The 15,390-nt window shown below is 31.8% G+C and overlaps 1 protein-coding gene across 1 annotated transcript; it reads left to right on the forward strand.

Annotated features, from left to right (window-relative positions):
* Positions 1–13,263: 13,263 nt before the first annotated feature.
* Positions 13,264–13,906, forward strand: LOC143602703 (translationally-controlled tumor protein homolog; the record flags this gene model as incomplete). The annotated part of the gene is made up of 3 exons (XM_077079732.1): positions 13,264–13,401; positions 13,494–13,651; positions 13,749–13,906. Coding segments are annotated over 3 exons (414 nt in total), but the record flags the coding sequence as incomplete, so codon positions are not given.
* Between the last annotated feature and the right edge of the window lie 1,484 nt (positions 13,907–15,390).

Here is a 15,390-nt window from a genome sequence, read left to right on the forward strand (position 1 = left end):
CCATAGTAAAGTTCAAATGAATACATGCAGGGGGGCTGTTCATGTTCGTTCGTTTAAATTCGACCAGACAAATGAATGGGTGCGAATAATTTATTATTTTTGCTTGACAAGTCCCTGACCTCGGAAGGTGAAATACTATATTATGATGTACCGAGGCTCAAACCTCGACTATAATTTGGATTTTTGAGTTTATGTTCATGAATTACTCATGTGTGCTATCAATATGGTGTGGTTAATTTTTTTTTATTTGCAGGCATGAATATATGGATAACGCAGCCCCTGTTTTTCTTACTCACCAATATAGCAGAAAGGGACACATCATAATAGTTTGCAGTGCGCTATGCGAAAATATAACTCAATGTAATATTATATATAATTTTGAATGAAAAAAGACTTTTGAGAATGTGTTAATGATTCTTTGTTTCTTAACTGCAGATAGGATATTGTGCAAAAAGGATTGAAGGTTAGCTATCTGAACATGATGAAGTTTAAAAAACACTTTTCAGATAGTGTACAGAAGCTTGCTACATAGAAATTAGAGTGATTGTGGTGTGAGCGGTTTTCTAACTTTAGTTTTGTAGCTGTGTGTAAATACGAAATTGGTTTGACTATCAAAATCATATTTGTATTGCAACTTGCAAGTATTTGTTAGTGTTTGTTTGAGATATCAATCATATTATAATTTAGCAGTGACAATGACGCCAAGTGTCGTCACACTTGGGTCTATGAGTTAAGAAACTACTTAACATGTTTTAAGAAGCTTGGTCCAAGTTTATATGATGTTCTGCTCAATAACAACCACCGTTTGTTTCCCATTGATCTTGTTCGCGAGTTTGGCAGACTTTTTCTAAATTCGTAACCTTTATTAGTATCATTTTTCATTTAACTATTTTTTTGGTTATTTACAATGATTGTAGATTTTAATGGCTAATTCCATTTTTTTAGTGATTAGTGATGGACAAAACCAGTTGGAAGTTAAGTTTGGCATGCTACTACAGATTGTATCATAAACAAATGTGATAATGGAATTGTAATTCATAGAAATAGGGATCCAAAAGAAGGTGCACAGGACTTAGTGCAGGTATTTGAATGTTTGATAAGTTTTGACATATAATGATATTGTTATAGATTGCAAATACACCCTTAAATATTTCTAGACATGTTTCAGTCTTACTCTCTTTTATTTTTATTTTTTTTAAATTTTTTTCTAGATTTGTGTTCGGAAGATACGGAATAAAGTCTCAGGAACAATAGGCGATGCGTTCTTGCGATATAATAGGTATGCTACTTTCAAATTTCTAATCTCTTTGCAACATTTGATCCAAGTTGTTAGCAGGCTTATAGTTTTCATTAAAACAATAATTGTATGTTTTACACCTTCATTGCTATGTATTTCAGTTTGCATTTTTTATGGTACAATCATGTCTATTTTGGGATTTTCCTTAACAAATGACTGACTGCTTATGAATGTTATTAAAAAGAGAACGGGTCAAACGGGCCAAGTTTAGTGTCTTTAGTATAAAGATCAAACATATCGTTTTTAGTAAACATATCAAAATACTTGTTTTTAGTAAACAGGTTAAATTTGTTGTTTTAGTAAACGGGTCCAAATTATCGTTTTTTTCCCAATGGGTAAAATAACGGGTCAAACTTATTTATTTAGAAAATCAATAACATCGCACCTTTATGTGTATGCTTCTTCTCGCCCTCAAATCAAATCTTTAATTGGATTCAGATAAAGGTCGGTCGTGATTATCACTGAATGTGAATTGAACTTTTACATTGAATGTAGATGGGAGAAACGACGATCGTTCAAAGCATTTCGAGACCAAATAGTGCGGGCTGAGAAAAATAAACGAGAGGTATGCACGCTTGAATTTAGTTTATTTTTGAAATCAGGCTAAAACTTTTGTGTTTGAAATAGGATTATAGAAAATTAGTTACATTTTTGCTTATTGATATGGCTGATTTGATCATTTACAGAGTTAAATATGAGTTTTGTTCACCTATTTTGATGTTGAATTCTTGTGTTAATGAGTGAAGTTAATATTCCTCAAAATATGCAGGTTTCAATTTTGAGGGGACTATCATGATGATCAGAAACAAAGGTTACTGATATGCCAAGCGCCATGATCACACCTGCCAAGTAAGTAGTAAAATAGGCTAAATTATGTTTACTGGTTTCAATAATTAGAGTTTTTTGTATTGAAGTTTTCTAATTCCATTGTTTTTATGCATATGTTCATGGATACTCAGTTCTTCACATTTTTGCAGATTTGGACTTTCTTATGGTGACAGCTACTCCGACAAATATAGGGCAATATGATATTTTTACCCATATAATCTTCTTGCTAAAGCTCTTAAAATGCTTTACGATGCCACATCCACTCCTCAAGCCTGGGTATCAACTAGCCAGTAAAGGGAAGGCATCAAATGACACCGACTGTTTAATAACATTGGCATGTATTTATATGTTTTTTTATGTGCCATAGTATACCTTTTCTCTTATTTGAAGCTGACCCATTTTTATATATTCTGTCTTTTTGGTAGAATGATGAATATATATTGGCTCCTAGCAACATTTTTTTTGTGGGTTGCCTTGGCAATCTACTTTGTATGTTCTCCAACTCATCAGGCGATAAAATACCGGCTTTGTTGACATTCTAGACCCTGGATACTGGTCAGGGAAAGGTGGAAATAAGGTCAAAGGTAATTCACTAAATTATCATATATACTTTGTGCTAGGCATGTAAATGAACCAAACGAACATAAATGAGCCATGCTCGGGTCTGTACGTTTGTGTACTGTTTTATACTTTTATTGATAGGTATTCATATTTTCAAGTTTTGATAAACTAAATCAAACAATTGACATGCTGGGGTTGAAACTTGTTATTTTAGAGTGTGGGTCAAACGGTTCGGATTAGGCTAGATTGAGCTGTAAACACCATTTTGCTGCTTTTTAAAAAGATGGAAAAAAATTTATGCTTTAAATATGACTGTAACCATTATATTATTACACTAATAATATAAGTTTTTGAGTAAAAATTACCAGAGGTTATAATATTAAAAATACACTTTGGCAGCTTTGACATGTTCCTTTTCATATGATTTTGTTCGTTTTGACCCGTTTGAGATATGACATAATTTTCATGTGTTCTTATTAAGAAATCAATGCACAAACTATTTGGAGTAGCATATTCAAGAAAAAGCAAGAATTACACTACGCAGTTAAGTGGTGTAAACATATATTTAAAGTAAATATAAAAGAAAATTACCTGACGAAATAAATACCATCCACCTAAAGTAAAAACCAAACAGAACAAAACGTTACATACAAATTGACAACATACCATGTACATGAAAGATTTTGCCGTGGACAGCATGCAAAATACTTTCTTTCTGAGAAGTACATTCACGAAATCGATTTGTTCACCAAATATATCATAAAATGTTTGCTAGGTAAGCATAAGAATCAGAACAAAAGCGCCTTTTCTAAAACAAAACAAGAAAAAAAATTCAAAAAGGTAGAATGAAGACAAAATCAATGAAAAACAATAATAATATACCCTTCAATATTATGCTTTGTTTTTTAATATTAGTAACACATAAGTTAATTTAATGATTTTGTTGATATAGAAAGAATGACTAAAAATACAAACCAACAAGTACTGACTAGATAAGAGTAGAATTCATGAGTATGAAAAGGAAGATAAGTGAATCAATGGCCCAGATAATATTAGTACTGGATCATATTCCATGTGATACCTACCAGTCCAAGTTCACTATTATCTTGGGCTCCACTTTCTCAAATTAAAATTTAGTTGTATGCCTTTAGTCATTCTAAATTTTTAATAGTTATGGTCTAGGGGTACATTATAATGTATAAATGAGAGATTTTTTTGGGTATGAGACGGTCGATCGAACTCAAACAAATAAATGAATGGGGTTTTCTTATTCATGTTCTTTCATTAAGAAAATGGACGTGTTCGTTTACAAGAAGAGTGAAATTTGGACATAGCATAGGCACCATCGTGTTTGTTATATTTGTGCATAACTTGGGACAAACCGTTTACTTATTCATACATTAGGACCAAAAGTGAAATTTGGGCATGCCATAGCGACCATCTCTTGTTTTTTTTTCTAAATATGATTTTGAAAACTATATTATCAATGCAAAAGAATCTGCATTAGAAATCATAAATATAGAAAAGAATGAAGTATAACAGATGTAAACAAACGAAAGTAACCAAACGAACATAGTCAAACATAAATGAACGAACGTTCAAGAACATAAATGAACGAACTAGACATAGGTTCGTTTACTGATTAAACGAACTTCGTGTCCAACGGCTCACTGATGTACCAATTAACAAGCCTATTTCTTTTCTAAAGCGGGTCATATAATAATGCCAACAATATTCTATATGCAGATGCTTATGTATATCTTTACAAATACATTTGTTTGCATAAGTGATGTAGTATTTTCGGCTGACCGCCCTACTCCTGGGGGATTTCTGCAACTTTTTATACTTGGTAAAAAAAGGTATGATTGGACACAAGGGCGACAATAATTTGTGATGCAAAATGTGCCTTGATGTACCAATTCGTTTTTAATGAGATTACCTAAATAATGTTATTTTTTTGGTTTTCTTTAGGTAGTGCATGTCTGATGAGGGTGCTTATGTGACTTATCTTGCTGTCAATGGCTAAACCACGCAGTGGTTCTGGTTAACATTGTTCAGCACTTCAACTTGGGTGTAACCAATCCAAACACTTAGTTTTTATAAACCGTACTAGCTTTAACAAAAAAGACAACCAATACTAATTGAAAGGTAGCTACAACACTTGACACTTTGCTCAAGTTGTGCAATGTGTGTGCAGTTTGCACTTTTGTAGAACAGAAAGTGGATGAAGTTGAAGAAGAGGTGGAGTTCTTTGGAAGAATACAAGCAGCTGCCATGATTAAGTTTCTGCATATGGATGAACATTATATGTCCAATCTCTCCTTTAATACGTGTGGCTACGGATATACAAAAATTAGATGTTTTAATTAATTTATTTTTTATTGAATTGTAAAACGCTCATTCTTATTGCTATTTAATGTTTCTATGTTAATTTTTCACATGGTTCACTACTAACGCAATGCCCGATTACATTATTAGCAGAGATGTGTTTATTAGTTACAATCAAAAACCAAGATTGGATAACTTGACACATTATTTTTGCATAAAATAAATACAAGGACCAAGCAACATAAAGTGACAACACTAATACTTGTTCTTGCTTAATCTTGGCATAAAAATGTTAAGTTTTTGAAATAATCAGATTTAATTTCTTATGCTGCAAACTTCATATATTACAACACATATTTTTTATTTTAGGATTTATAGGTAAGCTTTTTTGTTCTTCCGAGTCACTACTGATTTTTTTATAATTACGACCAGGGTTGTTTTGTGGGTGTAGTGGTTCATATAATAGAATTATCGAATAGTTGTTTGCACAACAATATATTTTATGCCACCACATCGTGGGGTTTTTTGTACCACAATTAAATTCTGCTATAAGAAATGCCGATGCCATAACAAACTGGATCCTCGTTGCATCACCCGCTGTAACGCGCGGGCTCTTATACTAGTTTGTTATTATATATGTTGTTGTGAAACAATGACCTATTAGCAACCAACATTCATAGTAGATAAATATAATACCATAACATAGAGAGAGATAGTATATAATGATGAATAAGAGAAGTCTTCTTTATTGAGTATATTAGATCAAATACAAGAACCCTCTATTTATAGAGTCATAGTATTAATACAACTTAATGGTGATGAGGGGGTTAGAATGTGGATAGTCATCAAATTATAATTGCTCATAACACTCCCCCTTTACTATCCATGTGATAAAGCAAATATACGCTTTTTGATGTTGCCTCGTTAAAAAGCTTGCTAGGAAAACCCATTGGGACAAAACCATAGCTAAGGGAAAAAGAGTGCAACACGTATAATACTCCCCCCTCATTTATACATCCCTTAAGTGACGGGTCCACCGCTTGATCTTATAAGTACACTTCCTAATTTTGATACCCCCCCTCATTTATACATCCGTAAGTTATGGGTTTCAATCTTCTTGGAAAGTTTATTTGAGACTTTTATAGTTACAATCCGTTGCTTGATCTTGTAGCTTACACTTCATTATTTGGAGAAATCTTCGTATATGACTAATAGTACATTATCTTGTAAATAAGTGACTTGTAGTGCCTCATCTTGTAAATAAGTACCACAATATCTATGACTTGTTATATTACATTCCCTGCATCGACATAGCTAACCAAACTTTTTTTTACGGGTTAGTAAATATAAACTCATATCTTTCATATCTTGAATGTATCAAAATATTTATGTTTAGCTCATTTTGAAGCCTCTTTACTTGAAACAAGTTATATCTTATCAATAAATATAAATTAATAATATATCTAGTTATGTAAACTATCAAGAAATATTGCACCAATTGCAATAAACTATAGTACTTCATTCATATTAAAATGCTCCAACATTTTATATATGAAGTTTGATTTATAAAAATATCATTATAGAAATGCTCTACACGCATACCATCTCTTTATAAGATACAATGCAATCATCAACATTATATTATTGATTTAATATTAAAATATTCCATACATGGATCAAATATATCATATTCATGTCTCTTTTCCAAGAGATAGTCACCGAGTTGATTATATCATTTCTGACTCGGCTTTTATAGTTCATGTATAGAACTTGTTAATTTCATATAATATATTTCTTGAGCTTTTAGCTTAAATGCTTCATGCACGTATAATTTGTCATGAACTTCCTTCTATGTTAACTAATCATGTATACAATATACGACTCAAAAGGTTTTGCAAGTGAAAATAAATCATGCTAGTACAAATGATAGAATAATGAGTGAGTCTTTTTTTTAGCTAATCATATAAATAAGAACTAATTAAATTTATCTTCAAACTAAATAAAACACAACATGGCATACTTTATTAAAGATAAAAATTATTAATGAAAAATAATAGTTAATTGGGATTCATTTCCCCAAAATCCTTTTTATTTCCCGAGATGAAAATATAATTGAATATTATTTCTTTATTTTTTATTAGTTTCTCTCTTTAAAGTCGTATTCTTCTTCCCTGGTTCATCACAATTTCTATTTTCTTTCAAGCTCTCTTTGTTTTTTTGATTTCCTTTTTTATCTATTTTTCTTCCACTAATAAAGGGACACACTAAACACTAACCACATACAAAGGGGCATTTTATATTTTATTTATAATTTTATGAACACAAATGAAATTTCTACACTATTAATCTATACTTGAGTGGGGGTCTTTACCCCCCCCCCCCCCTCACATACATATAAATCCGCCACCGGCTAAAAGCTCAAGAAATATATTATATGAAATTAGCAAGTTCTATACGTGAACTATAAAAGCTGAGTCAGAAATGATATAATCAACTCAGTGACTATCTCTTGGAAAAGAGATACGAATATGATATATTTGATCCATGTATGGAATATTTTAATATTAAATCAATAATATAATGTTGATGATTGCATTGTATCTTATAAAGAGATGGTATGCGTGTAGAGCATTTCTATAATGATATTTTTATAAATCAAACTTCATATATAAAATGTTGGAGCATTTTAATATGAATGAGGTACTATAGTTTATAGCAATTGGTGCAATATTTCTTACTAGTTATACATAAATATATTATTTATTTATATTTATTGATAAGATATAACTTGTTTCAAGTGAAGAGGCTTCAAAATGAGCTCATAAATATTTTGATACATTCAAGTTATGAAAGATATGAGTTTATATTTAGTAACTTGTAAAAAAAAGTTTGGTTAGCTATGTCGATGCAGGGAATGTAATATAGCAAGTCATAGATGTTATGGTACTTATTTACAAGATGAGGCACTACAAGTTACTTATTTACAAGATGATGTACTATTAGTCATATACGAAGATTTCTCCAAATAATGAAGTGTAAGCTACAAGATCAAGCGGGGGGAGTCGTATATTGTATACACGATTGGTTAACATAGAGGAAGTTCATAACAAATTATACGTGCATGAAGCATTTAAGCTAAAAGCTCAAGAAATATATTATATGAAATTAAAGATCTCATCAATAACTATTTTAATTTCATTCCATATTATACCATTCTTATACATAGTTTATTCAATATCACCATATACTTATTAATGCATAGAAATTACATCCTTAAGATGCTTACTTTTAACCAATAAATCATGTTAAGAAACTCACCAGAAGTTCCATCTATATATTTCTTTCATCAATGTATACAAGAATAATATGTACTCGAAAATTTATATAATACAATCATATCGTTCTCGAGAACTTATTATATATGATTTTGGCAATTTAAATCCTTCAAGAATAAATTTCATTATCATAATATTTATCATATGCCTATCATTTCTCTCTTGTGTTACCAGATTAAATTGTGTTGCATCCACCACTAGAGAATATATCTCCTCATCGTTGTGCCATTAATTATGCCTTACCTTGCATAATTTTGTTTTTCTTATCACGCTTTCGCAGAAAAGACTCTTTTATATCTAATATATATTACAACAATTAGTTGTATGGACCACTTGTCCAAAAACTAGCAGATTCGTGAGAGAATTCAGTTATGCATCATTTGCATCTGTTCATTTTGGCCAATCATTTTAATATCTCATTTAACGACAGAACTTAGTTCTCGATCCTCAACGTTTTCATTATTTCAAACGCTATACAAAATTATCCAACGACGTCGAGTTTTTCTATTCCATATATATCTAGACATGATATAGTTTGTTGAGATCTCTTTTATTTTCAGGTACCTGAGGTTCTCTTCTAGAAACATCATGTCTATCGTCTCTTAAAGAGAATCTTTCATTATATCTCGACTTGACCATTTTCATTACTTGCTCTATTTACGAGGATCATTATTCTTGAACCGAATAGTTTAACACGCTTCAGGCGTGCCATAGACTCATTACCAGTGTATGGTTATCCTTTTAATAACATTTATTGGAGCAATAGCAGTTGTTATATGTGACTTAGCTAGTCACTCTATTTAGGTCAGTGAATGCATCTGGTAGTTAATTCGCTGATTCTTGTAAATGAATTATCTTTTAACTTCTTGTTTGCACTTTTTAGCTTGAGGATCAACATAATGATAATTCATTACAACTTTTTAATTTTCCAAGTGCTTCTTATTTCCTCCTCATGTTGAAAATATTATTTTGTTTAAGTAAAAAACAATATTGAGTCGTAAACGAATCCCACGTTGATGACTCTAAATACATAATTATCAATACTTTTCCATATTCAACATATATTCCCAACCTTCCTTGATGTCTCATATCTGTGCACTATGGTGGAGTAATTGCAATATGTTAGGCACTTTTAAAAACTATAAATGGAAAATATTTGGTTCCTGACCAAAAACCAATTATAATGGGGATGAAGTATTATAACTTATTGGTCATATATGAATTAATAATACGTCACGTAAAAACATATCTACTATTATAATAAACAAAAATGATGTTTGTGTCACATGGCACCTAATTGACTTATTTTTGTGCCAAGTGGCACCCTTATCTTGTAACATTTAATTCATAATTTTTCTAATTAAAACAAATCAATTAAAACTTTCCTTAACAAGCCTATTTATTTTAGACAATTCTTAATATGAATGAAAGACTTGAATTAATTATACTTATTTATATTTAATTTAGATTTAGATGTTATGGCCTAGAAATATATAATTATCTAACCAATATAATAATTTTTCAAAACAATTGTTGTTTTATTTGTTAATTTATCAATTAACAACTTCCATTTAATATGTACTCAGAGTAGAGTATGTTGATAGAAGTTTTCCAATTGTAAAGCCTGAGAAAATTTGAGAGAAAAAAATTCATGGCTTTACTGAATCTAAGATTTTTTGCCAATAAAGTTCTTTATTGGTTGGGCTTTCAAGTCAGTTTTTCAAGACATCCTACTTTCTTTTGAGGGGTAAATGAGTAATTTTATTTTCTACGTATGATATTTTCTTATGTATATGTAAAGACATAATTAGTCTATATCTATATTACATGTAAAACAAACATATTAGGAGAGGACAAAATGGTAATAGGCTATTTCCGGCAAGACACCGTTAAATTAATTATCACCGGCCAAAAATCCTTCCTTCCGGCGAACGTTACAGATTATCCTTTAATTGCTATATGAACATTTTTGCTTCATTAATTCTTGTGCTGGTTTCAGTGTCACTGAGCAATTACTGCTTAAGTCATCCATTAACACCGACAATTCCCTTGATAGCAGTTGGCAACATTTGCGATTGCAATTCTGTATTACAAATTTGGTTTCTAATTGCATTCAACAATTCTCTCAGGCAGGTGAGTTCGTCAACTTCTTACCGATTATGTTTTGCCTTTTTGTAAATTAGTCGTTCAATTGAGTTGTTAGGGTTCAGCCGATGACACAATGATCGTTCTTTAGCTTACTTCGACCCTCTCATAAATTATTAGCATTGAATTGGTTATTTCCTTAATTTCATTGGTTAATTGCAGTTTTAGGGCTATTTTTTTGGTTTTAAATCCATTAATCACGTTTTTGCCTGTTATTTGTTAGATCTTGAAACTGGGGATATTAATTATTTGGAAGTTTGATGTAACGAAGAGCCAACTTTTCAGTTTTTGAATACATAATAAAATTACATGCCAAATTAAGTCCAATTTTGTTTGTGTATCTGGTAATTAGGGTGAATTTGTTGATGGTAATTTCTAATTAGGGTCAAATTTTCAGTTTTAGAGATAGACTGATGTCACTGGATGCTGATGGCAATCCTAAGAAGGTGAACACAAGTGGGGACAAATCTCAGAAGGATGATGAAGAAGATGTGGCTTTCGATGTGAAAATTTTTTAAAATGTAGTGATGTCATCGGATGCCGATGATGATTGCAAGAAGGTGAAATTTTTTTGGGATAAATGTCAAAATGATGATACTGGGTTTGATATTTTTTCAAAGAAGGATAGTTCTTTAACCAAGCTAAAAACTCCATTACATTTGATAAACCGAGAAAGACGAAAACAATCCATGAAAGGGCAAAACATCATCATTTCGAGGCCTGGGATGGTGCTCATGAAAGGCTACATATCTTCTGAAAATCAGGTATTGTGTTTTTAAAGCTTAAAGATCAAGTTTACAAATTATAATTGTATAGGGGTGTTACCGGGTGTAGACGAGCTCGGCTCGGCTCATATATTTTTTCAAACTCAAACTCAAGCTCGGCTCCGGCTCAACTCGTTTATTATGTAATATCTAAATTATTTTAGTTACAATTATACTTCTTTTTTTATATATTTTAGTCTATATATAACATAATATGGATTATATACTTATTTTTTTCATAATTATATACATAATGATTGTTTCGAATTTATATGTTTAATATATTAAATAAAAAGTATACAATAGTAGTCTTGTGAGCTGGCTTGAGCTCGACAATGAAGCCCGGGCTAGGATCATTTATTAGAGAAGTTTATATTTAGCCTTGGCTCGTGCTCGAGCTTTAAACAAGCCGATGTCGAGTAGCTCACTAGCGGCCTCGCTCATTTGCACCCCTAGATGTTTACGACTTCATCTGATTGATTTTGATGGTTTTATTTACAGATTTGTATTATAAAAACTTGCAGGGAGCTTGGAATTAGTGATGAAGGCTTTTACCAACCTGGGTATAGTGGTGGAACAGAAATACATTTAAAGATGATGTGTCTCGGTAAAAATTGGGACCCCGAGAGTAGCATGTATTCTAAGTTAAGACTGTTTGATAACTCTAAACATGCGGGGATTCTTGGTGAGTTTCGTGATATGGTTGAAAAGGCAATACATGATTCAAACGCGTTTATTCGGGGGAACGTTAGTGGTTCGAATGAAGGCAAAGTTGTTCCTAACATGTCACCTGATATATGCATCGTCAATTTTTATTTGGAAACTGGCAGGCTTGGTCTTCATCGGGCATAGAAGGAAAGAGATAGAAAGTTTCCTTACGGGTGCAAGCGGATACCTAGAGAAAATACAGATGCAAGATGGATCATGGTTTGTTTATGTTTTTTTTTAATTAAAATGGATAACTGAAACAGGTGGTACAAGCCTACAAGATGTGGCAAAATTGGTGGGCGGTCGGGTTCAGCTCCAAATATTTTTTGTCTTGAATTTTTACATTTTTCTTAAAAAGATGGTGTCAACTGTCAAACAAGATACAAAAGTTTTTTGAATAAAATAATTTAGGAGGTTCATGCCTTAAAAATCATACTTCGGGCAAATTTTGACCCGCTTGGCCCATTCCCTTTAAGTTATTTTCTATACTATATGCGAATGTAGGGGTGAGCACGAAACTGAAATTACTGAGATTTAACCAAACCAATATAACCGAACTCAAATATAAAGACGTAAACGAACTTTAACTGATGTTAACGAACACATTACCGAACGCCCAGCAACAGACATACACAGATGGGGCCTCTGTTCGTGTTCGCTTATTTAATTAGCTGAACATAATTCCTTCTTTATGGTTGTTTGTTTATTTAGCGAACACACATTAAACGAACTTCCCACCGAAAGGTTCGCTGAATGTTCGGTTTGTTTACAGTTTCAAACACGCGTAAAATTCACAAAAAAAATTAAATAAAAGAACAGTTTTATATGTATAATTGTTGCTCATTTTCATTGGTAGGATACCAGTTTTACCCTTTAAGCAATTTAAGATGAAGATTACTTTGAATTATAACTAATCTTAATGAACAGTTTATTTTGTGACATATTCAAAATGGAAATGTGGACATTAATTTGAAGGTGATGAAAGTGAAATCATAAGATTGTGAAATAACATTTGTGTTGATATGTATTCAGGACAAAGATGAAAGTGAAAAGAGTATAAAGAAATGATTACCCGTTGTATCATTTTCGATAGATGACTCTGCAAAGTTCAAATATGGTGAAACCCGAGCTGATGATGAAGCAGAAAAGTTTACTTTGGAATCAAAGGATGTTTTGATATTTGGCCAGAAATCGAGTTGAAGGAAAGGTATAATCTTGCACTTGTCTTTATTTTGAAAATTTTGATGTTGAAAGTTGTCAGTGAACGAGATGCTAATTACGCGTGTGTTTAATATCATTTGTGCAGTGGGTGGTACAAGGAGCAGTGGCTGTTGACATTGGCGCAAACCCTTATGTAGAAGGAGCTGATGAAGATGAAGGTGTTGATGATCAAGCAGTGAAGGTGGTCGACATTGTCGATACCTTTAGACTCCAGGTAAATAGTTTAATCTGATTATGATATTATGATATGTTATTAAGGTTTTAAATGTTTATATACATATTTATAAAACTATGATGCACATGTAGGAACAACCCCCTTTTGACAAGAAGCAGTTTGTTGCATATATCAAGAAGTACATCAAACTTATTACCCCCAAGCTTGATGAAGAGAAGCAAGCTTTCTTTAAGAAAAACATTGAGGCTGCAACGAAGTTGCTTCTCTCAAAGCTCAGTGACCTTCAGTTGTAAGTCTCGGGCTATCTATTTTTTTATTTTTTTTTTGAGAAAACAAAGATCATGTATTTACGTGTGTGATTAACTGATTATGACATGTTTTTGCAGTTTCGTTGGGGAGAGCATGCATGATGATTCTACAGTAGTGTTTGCTTACTACAAAGAAGGTGCTACCGACCCGACATTTTTGTATTTTGGTGTGGGGTTGAAGGAGGTTAAGTGTTAAGGATTATCATCTCAAGCCAGTAATTTATCCACATTTTATGCAGTAATTTTAGATGTTTGTATTGTGAAATTCAATTCATGTCTTATATGGCTATCTTTTATAACTATTTTGGATATTTGCAAATGTTAAAAATAAGGACATCAATATGCTTTGGACGTTGAGTTTGGACACATCAGACCTGGAAGCCGAATCAATGCGCGCAAACAGTTGTTAAAAGCTACTCGAAAAATCCGTTTGAATTTGGGCTTGACTATTGGTTTTCGATGACAAATTGGTGTTTACTGGATCATTTTGATATTTAATATTTCGTTTATGTTGGTATTTTTGTTGGTGGTAATCAAACTTTCATAGTTTTTTGTTTAAATTGACAGTGATTTTGCTAATAGACGAATCCATGATAACAATACCATGCTCAATGCATCTATATAAAAAATGGTGAGAGTTTTCATCGTTTTTTAATAGTTGTTACAAAGTTTGACAGCTTATCCATATTAGGGAGTTTTATGATCCATGTAACCCCCCCCCCCCCTCGCGGTTTTTTGATCAATGGTGCTTTATAAATCATGAATTTTGTTTTTAATGTTAGGCTTTTGTTCAAATATTGATGACACCGCTCAGGTTTTGTTATTGAAAGGGGAAACGCCAATATTCTTGGTCATTGGTTAAGGGTTGATCTTCAAGAACCATTTTGAGTGTGTTTGATTGCTAACATCTCTAGAATTTGTATTGGTCCGATTGTGTTGTATAGATGAATTGACAAGATGAGACTAGAAGACGGGTTAGGTTAAAATACCATGCACATTGTGGTGTGCTTTTTTTTTTTACATTAAACTTTTAATATATTTTATAAAAAAACATTTAATTAGGGTTCCTATACATGAAAAATATCAATTGTCAAAGTAATAGAAATGAGTCACTACAAATGTTGGTATATAAATTTCTTACTTTTTCTATCGTAAACTATACCAACTAGCAAATGTGATACCATAATGAACCGAACCACTAGCGAGCGATTCCAGTTATATCCCCGCCGCAACGCGCGGGCTCTTTTACTAGTTTGTTATGATTTGTTTGATGTATATTTGCAGAGAAAAGCTGAATTCTACTGTCTCTGTTGTATTGGAGCATTGACTCATTTCAGTATTGCCTTGGATTAATTCAACTATGGCTTCAACTATGGCTTAGACAACTAAGTTGACCATCTCTAACCATCTTGATACTTTTTTTTCGCATCATCTGTTTCATAGTTCATGCGTCAATAAGTTGAGTATGTTTGATTGAACAACTAATGTATTTATAAAGATAATTAATTAATTTATTATGCATGTGAATTGTGGTAAAAAGTAGAATCAATATGAGGTGTTATAGCGAATTGGTAAATTGTCGTTAGGTTTATTTAAACAAATGAAATGCCACTCAAAGTACAAATATAACTTTTTTTAACTTACATTGTTATTTTATATTTGAGTAGGAACATACAGGTTTAAGTTCATGAGAGAAATCAAATTATTGCAAGAAGTGTGA

This window comes from Bidens hawaiensis, unplaced genomic scaffold, assembly GCF_021521415.1.
Source record: "Bidens hawaiensis isolate Kalapana, Puna unplaced genomic scaffold, B.hawaiensis_p1.1 tig00059403_1, whole genome shotgun sequence".
NCBI classification, from domain to species: domain Eukaryota; kingdom Viridiplantae; phylum Streptophyta; class Magnoliopsida; order Asterales; family Asteraceae; genus Bidens; species Bidens hawaiensis.